Source organism: Ricinus communis, chromosome 10 (genome assembly GCF_019578655.1).
Source record: "Ricinus communis isolate WT05 ecotype wild-type chromosome 10, ASM1957865v1, whole genome shotgun sequence".
In the NCBI taxonomy this organism is placed as follows: domain Eukaryota; kingdom Viridiplantae; phylum Streptophyta; class Magnoliopsida; order Malpighiales; family Euphorbiaceae; genus Ricinus; species Ricinus communis.
The window spans coordinates 9,619,327-9,644,602 of NC_063265.1; the positions used below are offsets into that span (position 1 = coordinate 9,619,327).

The following is a 25,276-nucleotide window of genomic DNA, read 5'->3' on the forward strand; positions in this document are numbered from 1 at the left end:
TATCAAATAAAATATTAATAAATTTGAGCTTAATATGCTTTTATGTACAAGTTCAATCAAATCTTTATTGAACTGGGTTTTGAATACTTTACAAAAGACTTGGTACGTTTATGGCTAAAAATTAATTATAAACATTTTATATAAAAAGGAAAATTAAATATTAGAAAGAAAAGGAAAGAAACCGGATTGTATATTACATAATCAGTTTCTCTTTTTCTTTGGTGTTTGTTTTTGAAGAATATATACATAATATAGTGAGTCAGATGGGAAATTTTGTCGCCTTCCCCGTAGTAAATATATATAAATAAATAAAGCTTCACTCTTCCAGGTCCTCTCTTTCCCGCCACTTCTCTTAGACAATACCCGCTTTCTCTTCGGTGATCGAAAGCAAGAAGAAGAAGACGAAGAAGATGTTGTGGGTAGACAAGTACAGACCCAAAACCCTAGACCAGATTATGGTTCATGAAGACATTGCCCAAAACCTCAAGAAACTTGTATTCTTTACATGATTTCACTTTTATTTGTTAATGTCTTTCATTTGGATTAATCTGAATTCTAGGGTTTTTATATCTTTCTTTTCTTTTTCTTGGAAATTTAGGTTACTGAACAAGATTGCCCGCATTTGCTATTCTATGGCCCCTCTGGTTCTGGGAAGAAAACCCTAATCATGGCCCTTCTTCGGCAGATTTTTGGTCCCAGTGCTGAAAAGGTCTCCACTCTTTAATTCTTCTTTTGTTTGGCTGTACTTCCTTGTCTTCTTTTTGGCTAAATTAGTAAAAGAGAACATTTTTAGTTTTAAAATCTTTTTATCTTGGTTTTCCAATTTATTGGCTGTTGGATTTGATTGGATTGCAGGTGAAGGTGGAAAACAAGACATGGAAAATTGACGTAAGTTTATCATTTTTTTTCTAGTTTATTCTCGCATCCGCCTTTTCTATTACATGAAAGAATGTTTATTGTGTTAAAATAAATTTACAAGAAAGGTTGCTCATTAGGAAGATCAGATTTTGCATGTGCATTTTTCCATTTTTTTCCATTTTAGGACACTATTGCAGGTCTTCAAAGTGCAAAGTGCTTATCCAAAAATGTACTGCAAGTTTGGTTCCCTCTTTGTGCAGAGATATAGCGGTTCTGAATTTGGAATAAATTTGTGATAGATTTTTGCTGTTTGCGAGTTTAATCTACATGTTAAAGCTGTGATGATGCTGATTAGTTTATATGAATCAGGCTGGAAGTAGAACTATTGATGTGGAGCTTACTACATTGTCAAGTTCGCATCACATTGAGATGAGTCCTGGTGATGTAGGCTTCCAGGATAGATACATAGTACAAGAGGTAATCAAAGACATGGCTAAGAATCGTCCTCTAGTTGACGCGAAAGGGAGAAAAGGATATAAAAGTAATTTTAACTTCCCCTTCTATCCTACACTCTCTTCTCTCATTGAACTTACACATCTTTTGGACTTCAGAATCTATATGTTGTTTGAAATCATCTTGAATATATATTCAGTTGTATTTTGGTACTTCGCATAGTGGTGTTTTGATGATATTTTATTTATGCAATGCCAGTATTAGTGCTCAATGAGGTTGACAAGCTTTCAAGAGAGGCACAGCATTCTCTACGTAGAACTATGGAGAAGTACAGTGCTTACTGCCGGCTTATTCTTTGTTGCAACAGTTCTTCAAAGGTTACTGAAGCAATTCGGTCTCGTTGTCTGAATGTGCGAATAAGTGCACCTTCAGAGGAACAGGTTAGAAAAGGTTTTGTTGTCCTCTTTCTTTTGATACTTGTTGTGAATCAATAATTAAGTGCTGTTTGATATTGTTTGTTGTCCATAAATTAAGTGCAGTTGAATAATGATACTTGTTGTGGCTATTGCCCACAAAGAACTTATACCTGGGGGTTACTTACAAAACTGCTAAATACATTGCTTGTGTGCCAGGATGGCATTGCAATGGGTGAAAGTTTTACCACTACCCTCCTCGGGTGTGTTGGGAACTACGATGAAAATTTCAACAAATTTTTCCCTTTATTTTGCTGTCTTATATTTTATAGAGCTGTTTTATTGGGAATTATTAGATGAAGATACCAACTAAGATTGCCAATGAAAAACTGTTTGTCTTGTGTTGTGATTTTGTTTTCTGCAGATTGTTAAGGTATTAGAGTTCATTGGTAAGAAAGAAGGCCTGCAACTTCCACATGGATTTGCTGCTCGTGTAGCTGAAAAATCAAATCGAAGTTTAAGGAGAGCCGTACTTTCTTTTGAGACTTGCCGAGTCCAACAGTAAGTACCAAAGCACCTCTTACTGATTAGAAGTGAGTGTTTCTCTGCTCCGGATATTTGATGCCTAGATGAAAAATAAAGTGTTGCATCAAGTGCCTGTTATGATGGTCTTCTGTATTGCATTTGACTGTAGGTATCCTTTCACAAGTAATCAGCCAATACCTCCAATGGATTGGGAGGAATATGTTTCTGAAATAGCATCTGACATAATGAGAGAGCAGAGTCCTAAAAAGTCTGGTTCTTATCCTTCTAATGTTGTGTAATGATTTGAATGTTTTGTGGTCTTTTAAAGTACCAAATTCTTTTACTCAAAATTTCTGATCTGTAAATTCCTTCCTGTGCTTTAGGCTTTTTCAGGTCCGAGGGAAGTTGTATGAACTACTTATTAATTGTATTCCTCCTGATATTATTCTGAAGGTAAGAGGTTTCTTTGATATAGTCTTCTGCACCATCCATTTATTTCTAATGTTGAACATCATTTTTGCTCTTACCCTAGAGGCTGGTCAATGAATTATTGAAGAAATTGGATGAGGAATTAAAGCATGAGATCTCCCATTGGGCTGCATATTATGTAAGCTCATTTAGAATTTATTTTTATTTGCTTTTATTATGATTGACATCCCATTTTTGCTTTGAGCAACCTAGTTAGCTGCAATCCATACCCATATGAGTTAGTTTTGTATTATATAGTGTTTGGCATGAACTCGGTGCTTTCTTTGCTGAAAACCCCCCAATCCCACCAAATATGCTTCTTTTGACAATTCTTTTCCTTATTTTTAAATGGCAATTACCTGGCTATAGAAATGCGTATACAACCTAAAAAGTAAATCTTTTGAAGATATTTGTCTACTTAAGAGATGACATATCTTATTAATTGGTTCCACATTCTCCAATGAAAGTATTGGCTATTTGAAGGATTTTTGGAAAATTAGGCAGTTTGCATGTGTAGGACCTGCCAGTCAGGTCATGGGTTTGGTTGCCAGATGCTGATCCCTCATGTGCCACTTTTGTTGCAAGGAGTGCATTCTTTTGTAACAAAATTAGTGTTATTTGTAAGTGGCATTATAAAGTCTTCATAATCTGAAGGCCTAGGGATCTCGGTGAAAGTGGGTTAATTTGGAATATTCAAGGGTGTTATCCTTTTACTAAAGTAGCTACTGAAGATCCCTTGCAAATTTTTTCAGTTCTTTTTTCCCAGGATGTCTTAATATGATAGACATGCTATCTCTTGCTTTCTGTTTTAGTTTTGTAACTTCTCGTTGTCACACAGGAACATAGGATGCGTCTCGGACAGAAAGCCATATTTCACCTTGAAGGTACTTAAATATTTTGCTGTAAACTACTGTCAACTTTTGCAAATATAAATCTAGTGCCGCACTCTGCTTCTGTTCCCGACCATAACATTAGAAAAGATAAAAGTATAATGCAGACTCCACACCTATTAAAATGTTAGATCTCAAAGAACTTCTGTGAATCTCCATACAGAGAGAGAGAGAGAGAGGGTGCAAAATTGAGGACACACCAACTTGAATTTCTCCTATGCATTCTTTTTAGCAAAGCCTTTTGAAAGTCCAAGTAATGATGATGGAAGGGTGTAATGTATTTAAGGCAAAGCTTGGGGACTTGCTCTATACAGAATAATACGTTTTGATTCATCTAAAACTAATTTGTTATCATATGTACTTGGAAATGAAATGTCTTCTTCTTGAATGGTGTTCCCATAGTGCTTTTAATTTTGAATAATTTTTGCAGCTTTTGTGGCCAAGTTCATGAGTATATACAAGGCTTTCCTGATTGCTACATTTGGCTGAAGAAGATAGAATGGAACTATGTAATCAATTCTGTTATAAGTTAAAGATGATGTAGGATGACGATTCCCCTAAATCTTCCGGTATCTTTGATCACATTCGGTTTTGCTTTTGTGGTAATATTATGAGTGTTCAGTTTAACAAAATCTTCTTTTTACTATTTCTTTAATGGCATGTAACTAAATCTGGGATTTTTGTTCTCTCTTATCATGAGTTTAATGTTTTTGTCCTTCTCTACTCCACTTGTGAAGTTTGAGCCTTCAAATTATCTATGGAGGTCTGCTTCTCTGCGAAAAAGAAAAAGGACATATTTATAACTTTTGGTTGAAAAGGTAGAATAACTGGCATTCAAAGTGACCAAATGGCCCAGCTCAGTACAATGTGCGTCTGGTATAGGAACCGGTTCCTATAATCAAATTGCTGAATTATTCTTGTGATATCTTTTCCAACATTTTCGATCAGCGCTTCCATGGATGGATGCTGTTGTTGCTGCTCCGCTTTGGAAGCCAATAATTCAGACTTGTAGTAGACGAAGGATACTGCGAACTGAAGTCCGATGGCCTAAACCCTCGAAAATGAAAAAAAAAGTATTGAATAGCAGTTAGGCTCCTTGTTGGAACTGCCTTTCATTCCATCTTAGGAATCCTTCTCTCCTACCAACCACCGTTAAAAGGACAACGCTCTATCCAAACTAAGGTAGTCACCGCAACAAAAACATTTTGAAGAACACCACATAACTAACCTGCCAAACCAAACCCACATAGAAAACTAACCCAAAACAAAATCACTGGACACATATATGCACAAAATACACAAAATCAACATATGTAAACTGACCCGACCCATGGGATTGGATTCCAGTGAGTTCAAAACCCCAAAGAATGAGCAGTGCAAATGATAGAAATATTCTACGGCCAGAAAAATAGAAGACAGAAAAAAGGAACATGTTGTCTGAGATAGTTGGCCAGAGCTTTCATCGTTAAAACCCGTGATAAAAAATTCCAATTAGTTCAGTTATAAATAGGTTTATATTATAATAAATTATATATTTTTTAATTCTTCTTTAAAAAATATTTTTCGATTAGTAATATTTATGTATATAGTTTTAAAAAATATATATTATATTTTATTTTATCTTACTCCAGTTTTATTTTTTCCTATCAATCTTATTTATATTATATAATAAGATATATACTTATTTTATCTCTGATTTCTATTATCTCACTAACAAAATTAAATAGTAAATTAAAAAAAATCAGTATTTAAATTTTTATTAAATTATAATTTCCTTGTAGTCATATATTTTATTTAATTTCAAGTGTATGACTATAAATAGATTTTACTATAATAATTTTACTTTTTCTATATCTTATTTTTACTTTGATTCTATCATCGCATTTATTTTATTATTTAAAATTTATTAGTAAAAAATAAAATTGCTTTTATCAGAATTAAGGGTGAATAATTCAATAATTAAGTTTCAAAAATAGGGTTATGCATGAGAGAAGTAATGTTGATGTGATTTTCAAACTATTTTATGATTTTATCAAAATTGGGGTAACTAAAATAATTGCTTTTAACTTCAAATAAAGTATGATTAAAATGTAAAGAAATCATCGGAAAAAAGAACCCAAAAAAGCAAAACTATAAATACAAATTTTTTTATCAAAATCTAATTAAATACCAAAATCGGAAATCAAACCAGCGACGTCTATCGGTTACTTTACTATCTTTTCTACTTATAAATATATCCCTGCGAGCTACTCCGCCAATTTTTATTCGACCTTCATCTTAGGTCTCTGTAAATTGAGAATTTGGACAAATTCAAGCCCTAAACCCTAAAATTACTTCGTCTTTTCTGGGCTCTTGTTTTCCCTTGCTGTCGATCCTGATTCAGGTTTGCACTTTTAATGCTTTCCCTTCTTCTTTTTTTTTTTTTTTTTTTCTTAAAGAAAAAATTATTTTAGGTTTATAATTTTGTGTATTTGATTTTTAACATCGGGTAGAATTTGACGTTTATCGGAAACAAATCACAAAATATTTCAAAACCCATGATCGTTTTTCGGCATTTCCATTCTATATCGATTTAGATTTGAATGGTCTTTTCTTTATAAATTGGGAGTTCCAAAGTGAAGCTGGGATGAGCTCCTATTGTTGCTTGATTATTCCTTTTAAGAAAGAATTTCATGTCTACTGATTTTTTAAGTAATTTCTTCACTTCTTCTTCCTTAGAAGATTTCAAGCAGAAATCACTACCTGAAAAGAAGTTAACAATAAATAAACCCTATTCTCTTTTCTCTTAAGTCAAATGTTTGCACATAAGGTGATAGTGGAAATGTCTAAGCTGAATGTTTGTATTTTTATTTTTTAACTGACTAATGAATGGAATAAATAATATCGACTAGAATAAATATTGCATTCTTTTAGAGCGTGTGCAAACCAAATATAGTTACCAAATTATTTTTATCCAAATTAGAAATGCATATAATTTTTACACCAGTAGGCAATATTCTTTCTGCAATATGGTGTAATAGTGTTTTTTTTTTTTGTTGCAATTGCTCGCTTGATTAAAAAGAAAATTATCTTTCTGTTTTAATAGTTTAAATGTTTAAGGAGACTATAAACATGACCGCAAGGTTTTGGTATTTCTGATTTTTATTAGGTTCTTCTTGCCATTTTTTCCCTATGCTGCAGAATAATTTTTTTGTGCAATGTCATAAGTTCTTAGCAATCATGACAAATATAAGTGCTAAATTTTTTTGGTCAAGTGAATGATGAAGAAAAAGAAAGTGGGGATATTTCTGATCTATATTCTTTTTGTTTAAACTTCTAAATTGCTCATTTTTGTTCCCAGGCACTACATAAAATAGGGGAACATCACCTGGTGTTGAAGTTTTCACAGGGATTTCTTTTTGCTGCTTTATACTGTAAACAGACATGTCAGTCACAGCAGGTGTTAGTGATGTCGCTTTAGCTGTCAGGGATAAGCTTAGAGGTAAAATTGGGCAAACGAAAGTTAAAAGGTATTGGCCTGGTAAAGCACCAGAGTGGGCAGACGATGCTGATGAAGATGATAATATCAGGACAACTAGGGCAGCTGGCTTGGAGAAAGCTTTTCCTACTCATGAAGGTTCTGATCTTGTTAGGAAAGATGATCCTCGGTTGCGGCGGTTAGCTCAGAGCAAGGTTGATAATCGTGATGAAGTTAGAGCTGATCACCGGCGCATTCGACAAGCTGAGATTATTTCAATTGAAGAGGAGGAAACTCGGCAACAAGAATGGGCAGAGATGGAGGAAGATGATGAGGAAGCATTGGAGGAAAAAAGACGATTGATTAAGGAGAAGTTACGTCTGAGAGAGCAGGAGGAAGCTGCATTCCCTCCTGAAGAAGAGGAGGAGGAGGAGGAGGAGGAAGAGGAAGAAGAGGAATCTGAGTATGAGACTGATTCTGAAGAGGAAATGACGGGTAAAGCCATGGTGAAGCCCATTTTTGTGCCAAAGACAGAGAGAGAAACCATAGCTGAGCGTGAGCGTCTTGAGGCTGAAGAACGAGCTCTTGAGGAAAAGGCTAGGAGGAAGTTGGAGGAGAGGAAGGTGGAGACAAAGCAAATCTTGGTTGAGGAGATACAAAAGGAGGAACTAATTCAGAAGAATTTGGAAATGGAGGCAAGTATTGCTGATGTGGATACTGATGATGAGATCAATGAGGCAGAAGAATATGAAGCTTGGAAGGTGAGAGAGATTGCTAGGATCAAGAGGGATAGAGAGGACCGTGAGGCAATGTTGAAGGAGAAGGAAGAGATTGAGAAGGTGAGAAACATGACAGAGGAGGAGAGAAGGGAGTGGGAGAGGAGAAATCCTAAACCTCCTCCACCACCAAAACAGAAGTGGAGGTTTATGCAGAAATATTACCACAAGGGTGCTTTCTTCCAGAATGAGTCCAATGACCATGCTGCCACTGCCGCGTCAGATAACATTTACAGGCGTGATTTCTCTGCTCCAACTGGAGAAGATAAGATGGACAAGTCCATATTACCAAAGGTCATGCAGGTCAAGCATTTTGGTCGTAGTGGAAGAACAAAATGGACACATCTTGTCAATGAGGATACAACTGATTGGAACAATCCGTAAGTTTCCTTCCCCCTGCTCCTCCGGAATCTAATCGTAAAAATTTTTTTTTGCATGTCTTCCTAGTTATATCGCAAATCTTTTAGATAAACCATTTCCTGAAAGTAGACGACAAGTTTTAAATCAGGTATATTCAAAGAAACTTAGCTTACCAAGAGCAAGTAGTTTAATACTGCTGCTATTTTTCTTCTTCCTCCCTTTTTTGGCTTGATCAAATAAAGTTAATTAATGTTGATTACAAGAAAATCTGAAATCAAGAGACTGTAATTGTTTCGAACATAAATTCTTTTAATACAGAATCAAATGAACATGACTGGTTAGGATATTTGTTAGCCTTGTGATAATTGTACTAAAAAAAGGAAATTATTTACCTATTTGCAAGAATTGAACACAACAAATACAATTGTTACTTCTGGTATGATGGCAACCTATATAAAAAAATTCTTGCCTTTATACAATATTGCACGGTCGGGATAGAAGAAGCTAATCCTGATGGTTTGCTCCAAGTTAATTTCTGGTTTCTGGAAGAATCCTTATCATATGTTTGTTTTGCAGGTGGACATACAATGACGCTCTTCGTGCCAAGTATAATACAAAAATGGCTGGAATGAATGCACCTATCGCTAAACCCAAAGGAAGCAAGAAGTTGAAGGATTGGGTTAAGCCATAAGTCTTTGAAGCCTTGGCAACTGGGATAGGAATTATACTGGCTTTTCCTGCTGCACCTGATATATAAAAAGGGTGCTTGTTGAAAACCCTAACTTCTCCGCAATTATTGTACTGATAGTACTCGAATGGCAAATGTTCCCGTCGTCTAGGTTGCATTTCTAAATTTCAGTCAGTGAAGAATTCCAGCTAGCAATAATTGGTAGATATACACAAATATTTTCCTGTCTATTTGCTACCTTGGACGTTACTTCCATAAAAGCACTTCTGATCATGCTGACAAAAGTAGCCATTGCTGTTCAAAGGGGATTTCTTTGTGACCTTAATTTGGTCCAGGGATTTTGTGCTTCAACTTGGTATTATCAGTCTGAAAATAGCTTCTCTATTGGTTCCCTGTGGTGATCTCGTGGTTGAGATTTAACTTGAATTTTATCATTTTGGTTTTTACTGATTGAATAAGTTTAGACGCACTTTGTAATTTCTGTATTCTAATAATTTAATCGTTTGTGAATTAAGTTCTTGGATATATAAAGTTCTAAGATTTTATGATCTCACTAATTTTATAACTTATATTATAATTTGGAGCTGATTGCATATCAGTGTAAATTGAATCGATTTATTCTATGATCCAAAAATAAATCTGAGAAGTTTATATGAAAAAGGAGTGTCACAGCAATTGCAAATTCAATTCATTCATATAGTTTGCCTTTTTATTTGTCCAAATTTCTCAACATCTACGAATTTTAAAAGATGATTAAAAATTTATGAATTTTGATAACATCATCATCTATCAAAATCTTAATTTTAATTTTAAAATTAAGAGTCTTAAATTCAAGTTAAAAGTAAAAAGATTAAAATTTTATTCTTTTCAATGACTAATAAGTCACTATAATATTTATTCCAAAATTACCTCTATCAATCTACTGATATTATATTCAATTGAATTCTCATAAAATTCCATCCAAACGATACCTTATATATAATTTTTCTTCTTAATGATGTAGTTTAAATTATTGAAAATCCATTGCTTATAGGAGAAAATGAAATAACCCGAATGATAATTGATAATGAGCAGATCCAAAGCCAATTTATAGAACCCTTCAAAACTGAAAGTCTCCTTTCATCCCTCTATGGCAGACAAAGAAGAACAAGAGTCTAATTCTCTACAGCCATCTCCTCTTCTTCCTCCTCTTGTAATTCTCTTTTACTACCTTTCAATTATTTTATTTTTCTCTTTCATTAACGCCATTTAATTGTTATTGAACTTCTCGATGCTTATTTAACAGTTTCTTCAAATCACATGCAAAAGTTTGGATAAAACTAGCCGCTTTGCAGCTGGTACCAAGGCAGGATTTGCAGTTTCTTTGATAAACAGGAAATTGGGAATTGAAGACCCTCTTGTTTCTCATATTGAAGCTATTAAAGATGGGGAGGAACCTATAAGCTTTGGCCCCGATGCCAATCTTGTGGACTATGGCAATGGTTGGAAGTTGCAGACTGTTACTGAATTAGATTTTGCTGGTAATTATCTTAGCTTGAATTTTTTATTTTTTATTTTTGGGTTTTCTACAATGTTCTATTTTTCTTTTTATTTGTGGGTTCTGTTTGAAATTAGTTTTTAGCGCTGGCTTCTAGTGATGGTATTCTCTTCTTTTTCGGTAACCTTTTGTTGTCTTGTATAGGTGTTAGAAAAGTAGAACGTATTCGGCTGATTCCAACACAGGTCCCTAATGTGGTATGATTTTCTGTTCCCTTTTGTTACTTGTTTCAGATTTGGTGTTTGATTGTCATAATGGAAATTTTTTATCCGCATACAGATAGAAGATATAAACTAGAATCTGTGGTAAAGCAAATTTTTTATTGCAATATTTGATGATCAAGTCTTTTTTTATTGCTGATTGAGGTAGGCTTGTTTGTATCAACATATAAACTCATTTTGAATAATTGATGCTATGAAAAATAGCACAAGATAAGAATATGGTTGTATTTTAGCAGAAAAGTGCAATTATGTTTTCCAAACCCCAGTCTGATGGGTGGTAGCTGACTACACTTTGGGAATTCAAGATATTCATATATAACATTTTTCACATTACTGAACACAAAATAGAAATTTAGAATCCATTGCCTGGCAAGTGGCGACATTTTCCCATCTCTGAACTGCTGGCAATGTGTAGTTTGTTTATTTTATTTTATATTGAATGTATAAGCAGCTGCAAGAAGGATGACTCTCTTAATAGTCTTCACCTTTTCTCCTCATTTCAACCAAAAATGCCCCACTTTTAGTCACTAGTTAAGTTTTGGTTCGATCAATTTGAATGGCTCAGTTAATATCTATAGAACTCTTTTTTGTTTTTCATGTCAAGATATAATTAAATATTTGCCTATCAATACTACGGGATATTAACATGGTTAAATTCAGCAAAGTGCTAGAGCTTTTAGATTAAGTAGCTCTATCCTGACGAGAAAAGCTAATTTTGTATCCCTAACACATGGCTGCTATACTACAACAGATAAGGAATGCCCACGAAACTGGTATTCAGAGCCTCCTCTTATAGTTTTCTGTTTTATCTACTGGTATAGGAAACCTCTTCTCATACCATATACTATCCTATTATGGCCATACTAACCAGAAGATCAGATTTCATCTGTTAGTAAACAGGCGAAATATATTTATTTTGTGATCAAATGGATATAGCAATATTCCTCTTGCAATGATGTTGAATGGTGTGAAGAACTATTTTGCTGCATTAACTTCCCTCTGAAGTACTTGACCTTGTTGAGTGTTCTTCACGTATTTTAGTGTAAATGTTAGTAAACAGGCGAAATATATTTATTTTGTGATCAAATGGATATAGCAATATTCCTCTTGCAATGATGTTGAATGGTGTGAAGAACTATTTTGCTGCATTAACTTCCCTCTGAAGTACTTGACCTTGTTGAGTGTTCTTCACGTATTTTAGTGTAAATGCTTGTTGAGGATTAAAATATGTCTGCTCAGCTCACATGAGGTGTATTTGGGTGTTTGCTTAAACAGAATTCTGATGGCTCACATTCAGCAGCGGCAGTTCCAGAGACAGGATTTGGTTTTCTGTACATTGCAAAAATATTAGTCGCCTTCATTTTGATGTTTGTAATGGGAGCAATTTTTACACTGGCTCTTGATAATCTTCCCGGAATGATACTGCTTATTAACTCGTATATGTAATAATAGTAGGTTTTCCTCAAAATTATGAACGCATGAACGCTGGAATTTATTTTACAATATTCCTGTAAAAGTAAATGTAGCCAAATTACCCACATGGATTTGTGGCAGTTACACTAATATTCCTAAAGAATACTGAGGCATGTAATAAACCCTTTCTTTGGTGGCAAGTGGAATAGAGAAGAGGAGGTGCTTAAGTTAATCAACGATCCTAATGCGCCAGAAGATTTAGAACTGAAAGAACGAAGCTTTTAAGGAACTCACGATTGCCTTGCGCTCCTAGATCTACAATTGCAGGTTAATCAACTGCAGAACTCAAGTACCAGCATGAGCCTCAAGGCTTCTCACCATTAAAATATTTTGACTTTGATTGATACTGAATGGATTGTGACCTGAAGTGTGGATGGAAATGGCACCACATCTGGTGGGATATAACTCCGTATCAATACAGAAAGGTGAAAGCAAGAAGAATCTCAACACTAACCTGCAGAAATTGCACCAATTCATGCCTAGCTGGATTGATAATGGCTTTTGTCTTTGAAGCTAAAGGTCTCAGGTTCGAGAATTTTTCTTTTATTTCCTGTGGAGTTAAATTTCTCCTGGCCTGAAATTAGATAAAGTGTGGAATCCATAATGGTCATCTAAAAAACTTTCCATCTCATTAACACTAATGGCAAAAACAGAAAAAATAGAGACAATGCCGCAACTAAGAGCTTGAATTATTATAATCATCATATTAAGAAACTAACAGACAAAGAGAAGAGTCGAGGCTTAAGCACAAAATGCACTTCCATTCTCATTTCTTAGGAGAAATTGAATGAAAAAAGCTTTCGTTTTAAATTATAATTTAGAAATAAGACATTTCGGGTATCGGGCAGAATATAGCAGAATGGATAGTGATGAATGAATTTAGCTCCGCCAACATGGAACTGATAACAATGAATATTCAGTGGCTGCCCTCTAGATTTTAACATTTTAAAACCAAAAAAGGATCCAAAACGGTGCAGTTATGTATATAAACATATATATATAATCCTGCCTCTCTCCTTGGATAGGTTATAGTGACGTCTGGCTCAGACCAAGGTTATATGATCCTCGGTTGCGACGTCTGGCTCAGACCAAGGTTGATAACCGCGATGAAGTGATAGCTGATCACCGGCGCATCCGACAGGCTGAGATTATTTCAACTGAAGAGGAGGAAACTCGGCAACAGGGTATGGAGGAAGATGATGAGGTAGCACTGGAGGAGAAAAGAAGATTAATCAAGGAGAAGTTACGTCTGAGAGAGCAGGAAGAAGCCGCATTCCCTCCTTAAGAAGGGGAGGAGGAAGAGGAAGAAGATGAAGAAGATGAAGAGGAATCTGAGTATAAGATTGATTCTGAAGAGGACATGAAGCGTAAAACCATGGTGAGGCACATCTTAGTGCCAAAGACAGAGAAAAACCATAGCTGAGCGTGAGCGTCTTGAGGGTGAAGAACGAGCTCGTGAGGAGAAGGCAAGGAGGAAGTTGGAGGAGAGGAAGGCGGAGACAAGGCAAATGTTGGTGAAGGATATGCAGAAGGAGGAACTAACTCAGAAGAATTTGAAAATGGAGGCAGCCGTTGCTGATGTGGATGTGGATAATGAGGTCAATGAAGCAGAGGACTATGACGCTTGGGAGTTGAGAGAGATTACTAGGATCAAGAGAAAAAGAAAGGACCATGAGGAAATGTTAAAGGAAAAGGAAGATATTGAGAAGGTGAGATCCATGACAGAGGAGGAGAGAAGGGAGCGGGAGAGGAAAAATCCCAAATCTGCTCCACCACCAAAGAAGAAGTGGAGTCTTTATGCAGAGAGACTACCACAAGGATGCTTTCTTCCAGAATGAGTGTGATGACCGCGCTGCCACAGCCGGATCAGATGATATTTTCAGGCGTGATTTCTCTGCCGCCACTGGAGAAGATAAGATGGACAAATCCATAATACCAGAGGTCATGCAGGTGAAGCACTTTGGTCGTCGTGGATGAACAAAATGGACCCATCTTGTCAACGAGGATACAACTGATTGGAACAATCCGTAAGTTTCCTTCTCACTGCAAATTATTAAATATTCTCGTGTTCTACTTTTTCTTCCATTTTATTAGAATGATTGACTGAAGTTAATTAATATTCATTACAACAAAATCTGAAATCAAGAAACTCCGATGTTTTTGAACGCAAACTAACATTACTACTCTGTGATAAAGGTAAAATAAAAATGATAGTATTTACTTATTTGCTAGAATTGAACGCAACAAGTACATCTGTTACTTCTGGTATGATGCCAACCTATGTTTGGAGGTGATGTTGCACCGTCAGGGATAGAAGAAACTAAACCTGATGCTTTGGTCCAAGTTAATTTTTGGTTTCTGAAGCAACCCTTATCATCCGTTTGTTTTGCAGGTGGACATATGATGATGCCCTTCGTGCCAAGTATAATGCAAAAATGGCTGGAATGAATGCACCTATTGCTAAACCCAAAGGAAGCAAGAAACTGAAGGATTGGGAGAAGTAAATTTTTGAAGTCTTGACACTCGGGACAGAGTCATACTTGCTATTTCGTCTGCAACTAGTTGATAAAAAGGGTATTCGTTAAAATCTCTAACTTGTCATTTTCTCTTCGTTTCTTTTGACTAATAGGTTTATTAGGGATTGAAATGTCTGTGCGCATAGCATGAATGATCTGTACATGGCTTTTTGCTTGGGCAGAATCCTGATTCGATCTTTTGTACTGGGAGCAATTTTTATATTGGCACTTGATAATCTTTCCTGAATGATACTTGCACAATAACTTGATACTAATAGATATTCCTCAAATTGTGGTATTAATGCTGAAATTTACTTGACAATGTTCATGTACCTTAAAGCATATCAACTTCAATTTTTGTTGTGAAGATAGAGGTCTACGGCGGCAAAAATCTCCAAGCAATTAGATGCTTTATTATTCACTTTATCAGGTTAGTGCCTTCCTGCAAAAAAATCATGGCAAGAGTTGATTTTCCACGCAAATATTTGTTTCATTGCTGCATTCTTTTCATGATACTCATGCAATAGGTTTTACAATTTTTCATTTAACTGCTGGGAGAAGTGCCATTAACTTGAATCCCTTGCCACCTGTTCCATGGTTGGTAACCTGCAGGTGAACCAGCATTTAGTAAATTCCAAAGACAATGTTTTGGAAAGGGCTGATTCCCGAGAATCCATCCCTGTTAGTTACATATGTATCTTTAGTGAATTCTTCGATTTTGGAGTTACGGAATTTGCAGTTATAAATAGATATATCATAGAGGTGAATTGGTCCATTCATTTATACCACCTCAATGTTGTTAATACCACCTCATTGCCGTTTTTGTCTATTTATATGATAGATAGTGCAATCAATCCTCTTATATATAATATTTAATAATTAATTCCCTTCATTTCATTATAATTGTTACTTTTTAAAATAAAATAAAAAAATTCAATTTTCTGTTCCTTTTATATATCCCATGCAATATTAATTTTTTCCTTTCATATTTTATCCTTATATTGGAATAAGTTTAATAAATCTTGAAACATCTATGAAAGAGTAAATTAGTCTAATTTAACTAGTTTTTCTTTATAATTAACTCTATTAAATATTTCTTTAATCCAAGTGAATTACTAAAAAGTGACCATTATAATAAAATAGAGAGTAAGACATTCTGAAGAATCTAACTTAGTTCCATAGTAGATAATTAATAATTTTATTATTTAATAATTGATCAATTTTGATAACAATCTTTTAAAATTATTAATAATTATAGAAGATATTTTAAGAATAACTAAAATATAATCAAATAAAAATAATTCTATTATTCTTATTAATGTAGAAAATTATTAATTTTTTAAAGTACTCGTGCACTCTTTTTGTAATAAATATTGAATTAAGAAATAAAGATTTATTTAGAATTTAAGTTCATTCTCATATATACTAACTTGTTAAATTTAGACCTATTATAATTTCTGTGTATTGGTCAATAACTATTGTAGATGTTCAATAAGTTGATACTTTTAATATTTAATAAACTTTTAATCCACTGAGTATATAAATTATTAAAGCATCCACTGTATTATTAAGACAATGTCCCAAATTGAGGGGAAGAGAAGGTAAGAGAATGAAAAGATAAACGGCCTTATGTGATTTGCAAACTATGTACATGGTTTGAACAGGTACCCGATTCGCCCATCTAGTATAATAATACTATACACACAAGACTGATTTCAGTCAGCCATCACACTGCTATAATAAAGGTACAAACAAATCATGGGGAAGGGGAAAATAATCTGTGGTGGGAACGATGTCCCAGGAAGAAGGCCATCATACAACAAAGAGATTCTGTTGCAAGAATCTGGGGGCTGGCTATTGAAACCAGCTGCATTCTAAGCTAAACTATCTCCAGAGCTGCGATAAATTTCATCAGCATGAGCTGCAGGCACGTAGACTGCATGAAGCAGTGAGCTGTGAGCCCGCCCATAGAATGCGTAAACAAACACTCCGATTATGAGCCAAACAGAAACACGGGTCCAGGTTGCAGCACTGAAAGCTCAAAAAAGTGCAGCAAATAAGAGAATGACATTGCCCACAAGTAGAGCAAAAAAGAAAATAGCAAATAATATTTTCCCAGGTATCCACATGCATATGCCCATATACCCAGAATCACACTTCACAGACGAACCAAGAATGTGAAAAGGATAAGCTGTAAACCTTTCAGAATTGATAATAAAAAGAAAGCAGATTCAACGACTTAAAACTCACCCTAGATTAATCAGCAGGTATGTGTTGATGAGAATGCAGATGATTGGAAGGAGTGGAACCAATGGACAAATGAAACCTGAAAAAAGATCAATACTTTGACATCAATTAACCAAACTTCTAAAACTAGTCTTGACAACGGACAATATTGAGTAAGAAAATAAACAACACAAGACAAAATTAATAAGCATATATACTATGGTAACCACTAAACCAATATGCTTCAACACGCCAATGCACAGGCAGCGCTTTCAACTCCATTTTATGAGACACCTTGAGTTGGCAAAACCATGAGGGCCATTACATTAAACAGATAACTCATTGCATACATTATGTTAGGCAATTCAAGGACTCTGCAAAAGAAGTCCCTTGCAAAGCCATGAGTCAACAGGAACTGACATAATCATGTTTGTAAGTTGGATCCTGCGATGAGATGTGTACTAGAGAGGTCTGAGATCTGGAATAACTTAGCTCCAAACCTTGGGTAACTGCATTTTGAAGAAAATCATGTCCCCATCGCCCAAAGTGGACAATTACTGACATGAACTGGATCAAGTTGGTAGACATGCCATGCCAAATACTAACTTGTATCAAAGGGACAGCAGTATAAGATAAAAGAGAACATACCTCCGGAATGCCCAAAGCTATGCCTTGCATCATCCTGTTCGATACAGGTTAGCACAACCAAGCCAAATAGAAGAACAGCACCACCAACACCACACAACGTAAAGCGAAAAGGCCTGATGGAAGATCCAAACAAATATTCAAATAAAGAAAAAAACACTGATAAATTTGGCCATTGGTGCATAGCAATAAACCACTACACTACATACAACTATTGGTTCTAACTTTGATATTAAGTTGGTCAAACTTCCAACCCTCTCTCCCTGTCTCCTTCAAAACTCCCTCTAATTTTAGTTTTAGACTAAAGCTATGAACAATTGATCCACATAAAGTATTCTAAACTTAATTTTTCATATGCATGTATGCGAGCAATACTATGAAAATGTATTGATTATCACTAATACAAGTTAAAAACAAAAAATTAGTCCAGCTTGACCCACCCAGGAAGGCTCAAATCTGTAGCTGAATATGTAAGAAGAAATGCTCCAATACATGTGAATGCTATGGTCCAGCCAGCAATCTTTCTTCTGTTCTCTTCTTTTAGGAGAACTGAAACAATTAGCGAAGAGGAGAGATTAGAAAGTCTAATCTAAAAGTGGGAAAGTAAGAAAAAGTAACAAACTATGCATGGAATACTACTAAGAATCCATTGAGTTAACAAGCTCCAACAACTTCCACAGATCAATTTTAGGGCTAGGCAAAAAATTTATGGCTTAGTTCAACAAATGCAAGCACCCCACAGTAATTTACTTTCAGCAGAGTGAAGCAACTACATCTTTTATCACATTGGACACATAATAAATCTTGGTCTTCCATATACCTACAAAGTGTTAAATATTCGTCAGTCTGATGATTCTCAAAATGGAAATGACCAGAAAATTGGTAGTCAGAGATATTGCTAGTCCTATAAAAGTAACTAAAGCAAGTTATCCAGACGGATGAGGCAGTTATGCCAATAATTGCAAAGTATACTGAGGCATGCCATAAACCCTTTCTTTGGTGGCAAGTGAAATAGAGAAGAAGACGCTTAAATTTGTTAAAGATTCAAACATCTAAATGTATGCCAGAAGATTTAGAACTGAAAGCATGAACCCTGTAGGAACTTACAACTGCCTTGTGCTTCTTCTTTACCGATTACATGATAATCAACTGCAGCGTTTGTTTTGCCCAGTAAAGGCAAAGTACTAGAAGTACCAGCATGAACCTCAGACTTCTCACCATTAGTATCCTGACCCTTTGCACTGTACAGCAATGACACAGAATCAATTGTGTCCTGAAGTGAAGATGGAAATGGCACCTCATCTGGTGGCACATATCTCAGTATCAATACAGAAATTGCAACCATGGTGAAAGCAAGAAGGGTGCCCACACTGACCTGCAGAAAATGCCACAATTAAGTGCCAGCATCAACATCATATTGAGAAACTAACAAGGAAAGAAGAGGGTGTCCAGATTCCTGTGAGTTATTTCAAAAAGAAGATAGTAATTCAAAAAACCTCTACTTACCATTCCTGCCAATTGGTCAACCTCCATACAAAATGCCAATACCGCTGCACCAGCACCAGTCGTCAATGTGCTCTTTATAGGAATCTGAGTACTTCTATTAACATCTGAGAAGAATGGTGGAAGTAATCCATCTCTAGCCATTGCCATCAAAATCCGAGGCTGTCACAAACAAAAGATTGACATCTGGAAGTTATTAGGCAGAAATAACAAATTCTAAAAAATAGTAAATGCACCCAAAATAACTAAAAAGCCTTGTACACAACAGAATGTAGCTCAGGTCGTATTTGGTTTATCTTGTAAAATACAAGCCAAATGAGAGTAAGAGATAAAGGCGATTGTGCTTTTCCTCTATAAGACAGGTTTACGGAATTCAACAATAAAAGTATTTATGTTGAGTAATTATTGACTAAAGAACAATATTCAAGCATCCCCCAAAAGTATATCACGATTTAGAGTTTCTTATGCACATGGTTTTTTTCTCCAGATACCATCACATCTAGGAGAGCCCATGAAGACAAGCTTCCCTACCCTGTACCCCACATTACATGATGCCAAAAGTAAACTTATAATCTTCAGCACAATTCATCACCAGACGCATCAAAAGAGAGATACGAGATATTGCATTTCTTTTTCTTTTTTCTTTCAGGAATTGGAATAGCTAAAGGTCTCTCTTTTAAAACCAATTGAAATGAGACCCAATGCTACAACGGGTTATCTTAAAACAAGTACTGACTCAAAAATATAATGTGTAAAAAAATTCAATTTAAGCAAATAACCGCCGTCCTGCAATTTGAGGGATCGACCAGTTTTATAAAGTAAATCAAACTCGTTAAAAATGACATTAAATGGAGCTGGGGTCAGAAATTAGGCAGTGGAGGTTTAAAAGAATCAGGGACGTTGATCATAAACTTCGACATTAATCATTCAAGATATAATACCAATAACTGCCACATCAGTTGGTTAATTATGATGTGGTAAATATGGAAATTACATATTTACCTGGGGAAGGAGTGAACCCATCAATGTTGAACAGAGAGCCATAACAGCTCCAGCAGTTATTATGTACCTGGAATCAAATGCAGGAAACAAACTTAAAATATGTCCAGTTTACATCCATAATATTAAGGGAGAACAATTAATGCATTAAGGCAGAACTGCATACTTACGCTGCCCAATGCATTCCATGCTCAGCAAATGCAGAAGAGATCGGAGTATCAGGATTCATTGCAAAATAAGGTACCAGGCCAACAATAACAACTGAAACCAACATGTATAAACTGCAACAAATAGACAGAGCAAAGCCTATTCCCATAGGCAAATCTCTTTGAGGATTCTTCACCTGTCAGAGAATCATGAAGTTCAAATACAACAAAAAATAAAGAAACAAAAACTGAACTTGTAAGATAATTGATATAGATAAGGGGATGGATGTGCTTAACAATTATAAAAGTAACAAAAATTATAAGATGTAAATAACAATAATAACAAGAAGAAGAACAATAACCATAAATAGAAACAATATAAATATTAATATTAATATCAATATCAATTACAATACCTCCTCAGCAGTGCTAGCAACCGAATCAAAACCAATGTAAGCAAAAAAAACTGTTGCAGATCCGGCAAGCATCCCATCCACTCCAAAGGCAAAATACCTATCAATTATACATTTATAGATTAGCTGCACGCTTGCGCAGATCATGGATTTACAGCATGAAATGCACATTACCCAGTAGGAAGTTCATATCCTGGCCATCCAGTCTTGAAGCCCAGATAACTACCAACTATTATGACAAAAAGCATGGCACAGACATTGACAGTGGTAACTATTGCTTGCACCAGGGTACTCTGCACAAGTGATTCTACTTGAGTTAATGTGTGATAAACAACATCTCGACCATATAGAAGATTTCCACAAAAAGAAGATGACATATAGATGAATGTTTTGTACCTCCTTGATTCCCACACACAGGAGTCCAGTAACAATAACTACTAGAACTGCAGCACATGGGTCAACCACAATATCAAGCCCTGGAATATGCTGACGAGCTAGAAAAGCAGGTAGACTATCCTGACCTCCGAAAAGCAATGCCTAGCCATAAGAAATAGCACATATAAGAAAAATCATTCTACTATAAGTTGAAAAACAAGCAAATGAACTAATTCCAGATAGAAAAAGTACCAATTTATGTAAAATTATCCTAAACAGAAGATAAACAAAAAATAAATAATAATAATAATAATAATAATAATAATAATAACAAATTAAAATCCAAACCAACAAAGAAAAGAGAAGAGAAAGAAAAGTTCAGGGTAGAGGAATGCACTGTACCAGATTTGGGGATATGCCACGGGCAACTGCAGACCCACCAATTGTGTATTCCAAAATTAGAGCCCAGCCAATCAGCCATGCAGCACTGCACATTGATATTGTTGAATTAATTAATTACAAGTTCTAACAAAGAAAATGGTTAGGTGTAAATGTCCAACATAAATATCATCAATGAACTAGTCAGCCATCATGTATGGTCACAATCAAGAACCATATAACTTAAAAAAAGCACCTGCAGTTGATTAAAACATATAAATTACACCAAACCTAGTACCAAGTTGCAAATTAGGGGGAACACGGGGTAAAATTGCCACTGATTTGGCTCTTTTGATAAAGGGATGACACGATATTAAACATAAAAATAAATCAGATAGAATATGTGATGCAGGTTCAGATAATTTAGTAAGAAACAATAACTGCTTACCCTTCTCCAACACATATATACGAATAGTGATAGGCACTGCCAGCAGATGGGCAACGACTCGCAAGCTCTGCATAGCAAAAGGCAGATAGAGCAGCAGCAATTCCAGCAATCAGAAAAGAGATGGCAAGAGCTGGACCAGAATGCTCTCTAGCAACTGTTCCAACAAGAATATAAACTCCAGCTCCAATTGTCGAGCCAACTCCTGATAATTGCAAGCAAGGTTTCAGTGATAATTCACAGATTGAAAGTTGAAGCACATAAATCAATGGCCAAGAAGTTGAAAACTAACATGAACCACCAAGATAGAAGACTGCATATACAAGCCATATACATAAAATAACAAAAGAAGAAGCATTTCAGCATAAAAACACATGCAGCTTTAAGACCAGAAGCAACAGAAGAAGGAACTGATATCCAAAAGCAAAGAGCAAATTTTGTCTTTTTCCCAAAATGAAAAAAAAAAAAGTAAAAACAGAAATCATGAAAGTCAACTCTAGTGGCACCATCCATGAAAACCAAGAATCAAAAGAAGCACAGAACAGAACAAAGTAATTAAATTTAACTTTGAAGAAGAAGAAAGATGTGTACCAATAGCAATAAGGTGAGGAACAGACAACTCCTTAGCTAACTGATGATGAGAATTATGAGCTTTAGCATGAATAGAATCAACCTGTTTTCTCCTAACCAAACTTCTAATACAACCACCAAATACACCTAATTTACCTTCTTTCTGTGAATCAACAAGAAAACCCATCAATAAAAGCACGACCTTTTCTTGCTTTAATACAATAATTCAACAAACAACAAATTGGGTATCTTCCAATTTCACAAAAGACAAAACACAAATGAAAATTCCCAAAACGAAAAAGAAGAAATGAAAGAAGCTAAAAACTAATCCACATCTGCCCGCATTCCCGACAGGTACAATCTTTATAATCAAATTCCTTTTCTGGGTCGAGAATATAGAGCGGGCAGATTGTATGGATTCTTGAGAGAGAAAATTCTCTGCTGTTAGCGTTATTTATATGACCCACAATAAGAGAATAATAATATATAATTAAGAGAAGAGAAGCAAGTAATAATATAAACGTTTAGCGGCTAAATGCATAAATGGCTCCTTGAAATTGTCTTGTTTTTATAATTGGTCATCCAAATTTAACTCTATTTCAATTAGGTTCTTTAATTTTATGAGTTGTTATTTTTAACCCCTTCAGTCACAAGTATAATACACATATATTTTATACTTTCATGTATGAATTTAAATAAAATAATAATATATTTAAAATATAAAATAATGACTAAATATATAAATAACTTCTTAAATTTATTTTGTTTCTGCAATTGGTCTCCGAAATGGACTTTAATTTAACTGAACCTCTCAATTTTATGAATTATTTTTTTACTTTTTAAAACATAAATATTATATGCATGTATTTTACGTCCTTTAAAAGATACATAAATTCGAATAAAATAAAAATATATCTAAAAAGTAAAAAAAATGATATAAAATGAAAAAAAAAAACGAATTTTAGTTTTTAAACAAAATTTATCGTTCTTGTATTATCTTTTAAGTCTCACCTATAAGGAGCAGTAATGATAACAATAAAGAGAGCTTACAAGTACTGTATCTTATAGTGCATGCGCCATTTTATCTATTAAATATTTTTTTATTATAATTACTGGTGTAGATATCGCCTGTAAATTTTAAAAAAAAAATTATGTTAAAAAGCTAAAGAATTACAATGGTACATTTTAGTTGTTTTTAAAATAATTATTTTATTTAATAAAATTAATAAAGTATTTTTAATATATAATAAATAATATATTAGAATTAATGAAGTATGTTTTTCACTAGAGATTAATCTAAAGCCTTTAATTTTTATTTATAAATAATTTAAATATAATAATTCGTAAAATGCATATATTCAATTGAATTAAAATGAAATTAAAGAGCTAATTATAAAAATATGATAAATTAAAAAATTTAATTATGTATTTTATCTTATTATTATTATTATTATTCAAATAATATTAATAATTAAAATACCAATTTATTATTATTATTATTAGTGAAAAAATAATAATTTATAAAATTAAAAAATCTAATTGAATAAAAATTAAAATTAAACTACAATTATAAAAACCAGATAAATTCAAAGGATTGTTTATGTATTTAGCCTTCTGGCTTTATAAAGTCGCAAGAAATAGGGTTAAAATAATGATGAATTGGAGCTGCCCGCGCTGCCCTGTCTTTCCCGGACTTGGGCAAACTTGGATTGGATTTGCTGTCGGGCAAATTAATTACTAATTTCTAGTTAATAATGCGAATTTGTGGTGGGTCCCACTTTAATTACTTAAATCATTATTAGTTTTAGAAAGATATTTTCATTTTAACTATCTAGTTTCCTTTTTCTATTTCTTTATTTTCTAAATTTTGATTTTTTAAGATGGTATACTATTTATTTATCAAACTAAAATTTTAATATACTATCTCTCTTTCTCTTTCTGTGAACCTTTTACTAATTTATCCTTAAGACGATCACTATTATTAAATCAAATCAATTAAAAGTACATAAATATATATGTATCATTTTTATCTATAAAATTATAAAAATAAAAGAAAAAAATTGTCTTTCAAAATAGAACTCAATACTATAGTGTTTATGAAACAGACATAAAAACATTTATCTTAAAAAATAATATGAGTTCTTACTTTGATCATGTAAATTAAAGTCGAGTCAAATTATGATAAAAAATAACTAAACTAACTTTTTAGATGATAGTCCGAATGCAAAATAATTTAGAAAACTGTTTTAATACCTTACTTTGAAAAAAACTTATAACCAAACAATAAAAACTAATTCTCATTTTCTAAATCAGACATCTAGATTTCTACAACTAAAAAGTTTTTATTTTTTATTTCTTTTTCTTTTTTTACAATTTCTTTTTTCTTTTTATGAGTAGTTTGAGTTTTATTTTTTACATAATAAATATCATTTTTGTTATTTATGATGTAAATTTAGATATCTTTGTTTATCTATTAGTAAAGCGGTGATATTATCACTTACATTTGCTTACTTTGTCTCTTGATTGATTTTTACTATTTTTGAAGGAATTTATTTTAGGTAAATATCAATCATAATACGTTTATAGTTTATTTTTTTAAAAAATATTTTTCAAATAGGCATTCATTTTTCAGTAATTATTACTCTATATTAATATAATATTATATTTAATTAAAATACATAAAATTTATAAAAATTTATTTAAAAATTTAAAATTTATATGTTTTGAATGAGATAAAAATTAATTTAAATTTTTATTAAATTTATATAAAATTGATTAGAGTTAAACTAAATTCTAATATAGTATATGAATTTTTAAATAAATTTCATATTAATAAAAATAATATATTTCATATATTAAAATATATATTTTAATTTTATTATTTCTACTTTATATTATCTTTGATGCATTAGTTTCAAATGAATAAATTAAAAGTTATATA

The 25,276-nt window shown here is 33.6% G+C and overlaps 4 protein-coding genes and 1 pseudogene across 4 annotated transcripts; 4 read left to right on the forward strand and 1 right to left on the reverse strand.

The window, feature by feature from the left end:
• Window positions 1–261: 261 nt before the first annotated feature.
• LOC8286493 (replication factor C subunit 3) lies at window positions 262–4,322 on the forward strand. The gene is made up of 11 exons (XM_002525639.4): window positions 262–494; window positions 599–709; window positions 856–888; window positions 1,228–1,399; window positions 1,570–1,751; window positions 2,149–2,285; window positions 2,419–2,517; window positions 2,633–2,702; window positions 2,782–2,856; window positions 3,556–3,601; window positions 4,038–4,322. The coding sequence occupies exons 1-11, from the start codon at window positions 411–413 to the stop codon at window positions 4,094–4,096; spliced, it is 1,068 nt and encodes a 355-aa protein (XP_002525685.2). The 5' UTR covers window positions 262–410; the 3' UTR covers window positions 4,097–4,322.
• A 1,456-nt stretch (window positions 4,323–5,778) lies between these two features.
• LOC8286494 (microfibrillar-associated protein 1) lies at window positions 5,779–9,445 on the forward strand. Its single transcript, XM_002525640.4, has 3 exons — window positions 5,779–5,990; window positions 6,948–8,220; window positions 8,777–9,445. Exons 2-3 carry the CDS (start codon window positions 7,031–7,033, stop codon window positions 8,889–8,891), a joined length of 1,305 nt encoding a protein of 434 aa, XP_002525686.2. The 5' UTR covers window positions 5,779–5,990; window positions 6,948–7,030; the 3' UTR covers window positions 8,892–9,445.
• Window positions 9,446–9,874: 429 nt separating this feature from the next.
• Window positions 9,875–12,259, forward strand: LOC8286495. Its single transcript, XM_015723341.3, has 4 exons — window positions 9,875–10,080; window positions 10,174–10,408; window positions 10,570–10,622; window positions 11,922–12,259. The coding sequence occupies exons 1-4, from the start codon at window positions 10,018–10,020 to the stop codon at window positions 12,090–12,092; spliced, it is 522 nt and encodes a 173-aa protein (XP_015578827.2). The 5' UTR covers window positions 9,875–10,017; the 3' UTR covers window positions 12,093–12,259.
• Window positions 12,260–12,469: 210 nt separating this feature from the next.
• LOC8286496 lies at window positions 12,470–15,019 on the forward strand (annotated as a pseudogene).
• Window positions 15,020–16,245: 1,226 nt separating this feature from the next.
• Window positions 16,246–22,803, reverse strand: LOC8286498 (cationic amino acid transporter 2, vacuolar). The gene is made up of 14 exons (XM_002525644.4): window positions 22,357–22,803; window positions 21,769–21,970; window positions 21,345–21,429; window positions 20,964–21,104; window positions 20,742–20,860; window positions 20,571–20,667; window positions 20,179–20,351; window positions 20,012–20,078; window positions 19,013–19,171; window positions 18,614–18,881; window positions 17,947–18,055; window positions 17,510–17,622; window positions 16,886–16,961; window positions 16,246–16,666 (listed from the first exon to the last, which is right to left on the reverse strand). The coding sequence occupies exons 1-14, from the start codon at window positions 22,520–22,522 to the stop codon at window positions 16,510–16,512; spliced, it is 1,932 nt and encodes a 643-aa protein (XP_002525690.1). The 5' UTR covers window positions 22,523–22,803; the 3' UTR covers window positions 16,246–16,509.
• Window positions 22,804–25,276: the final 2,473 nt, after the last annotated feature.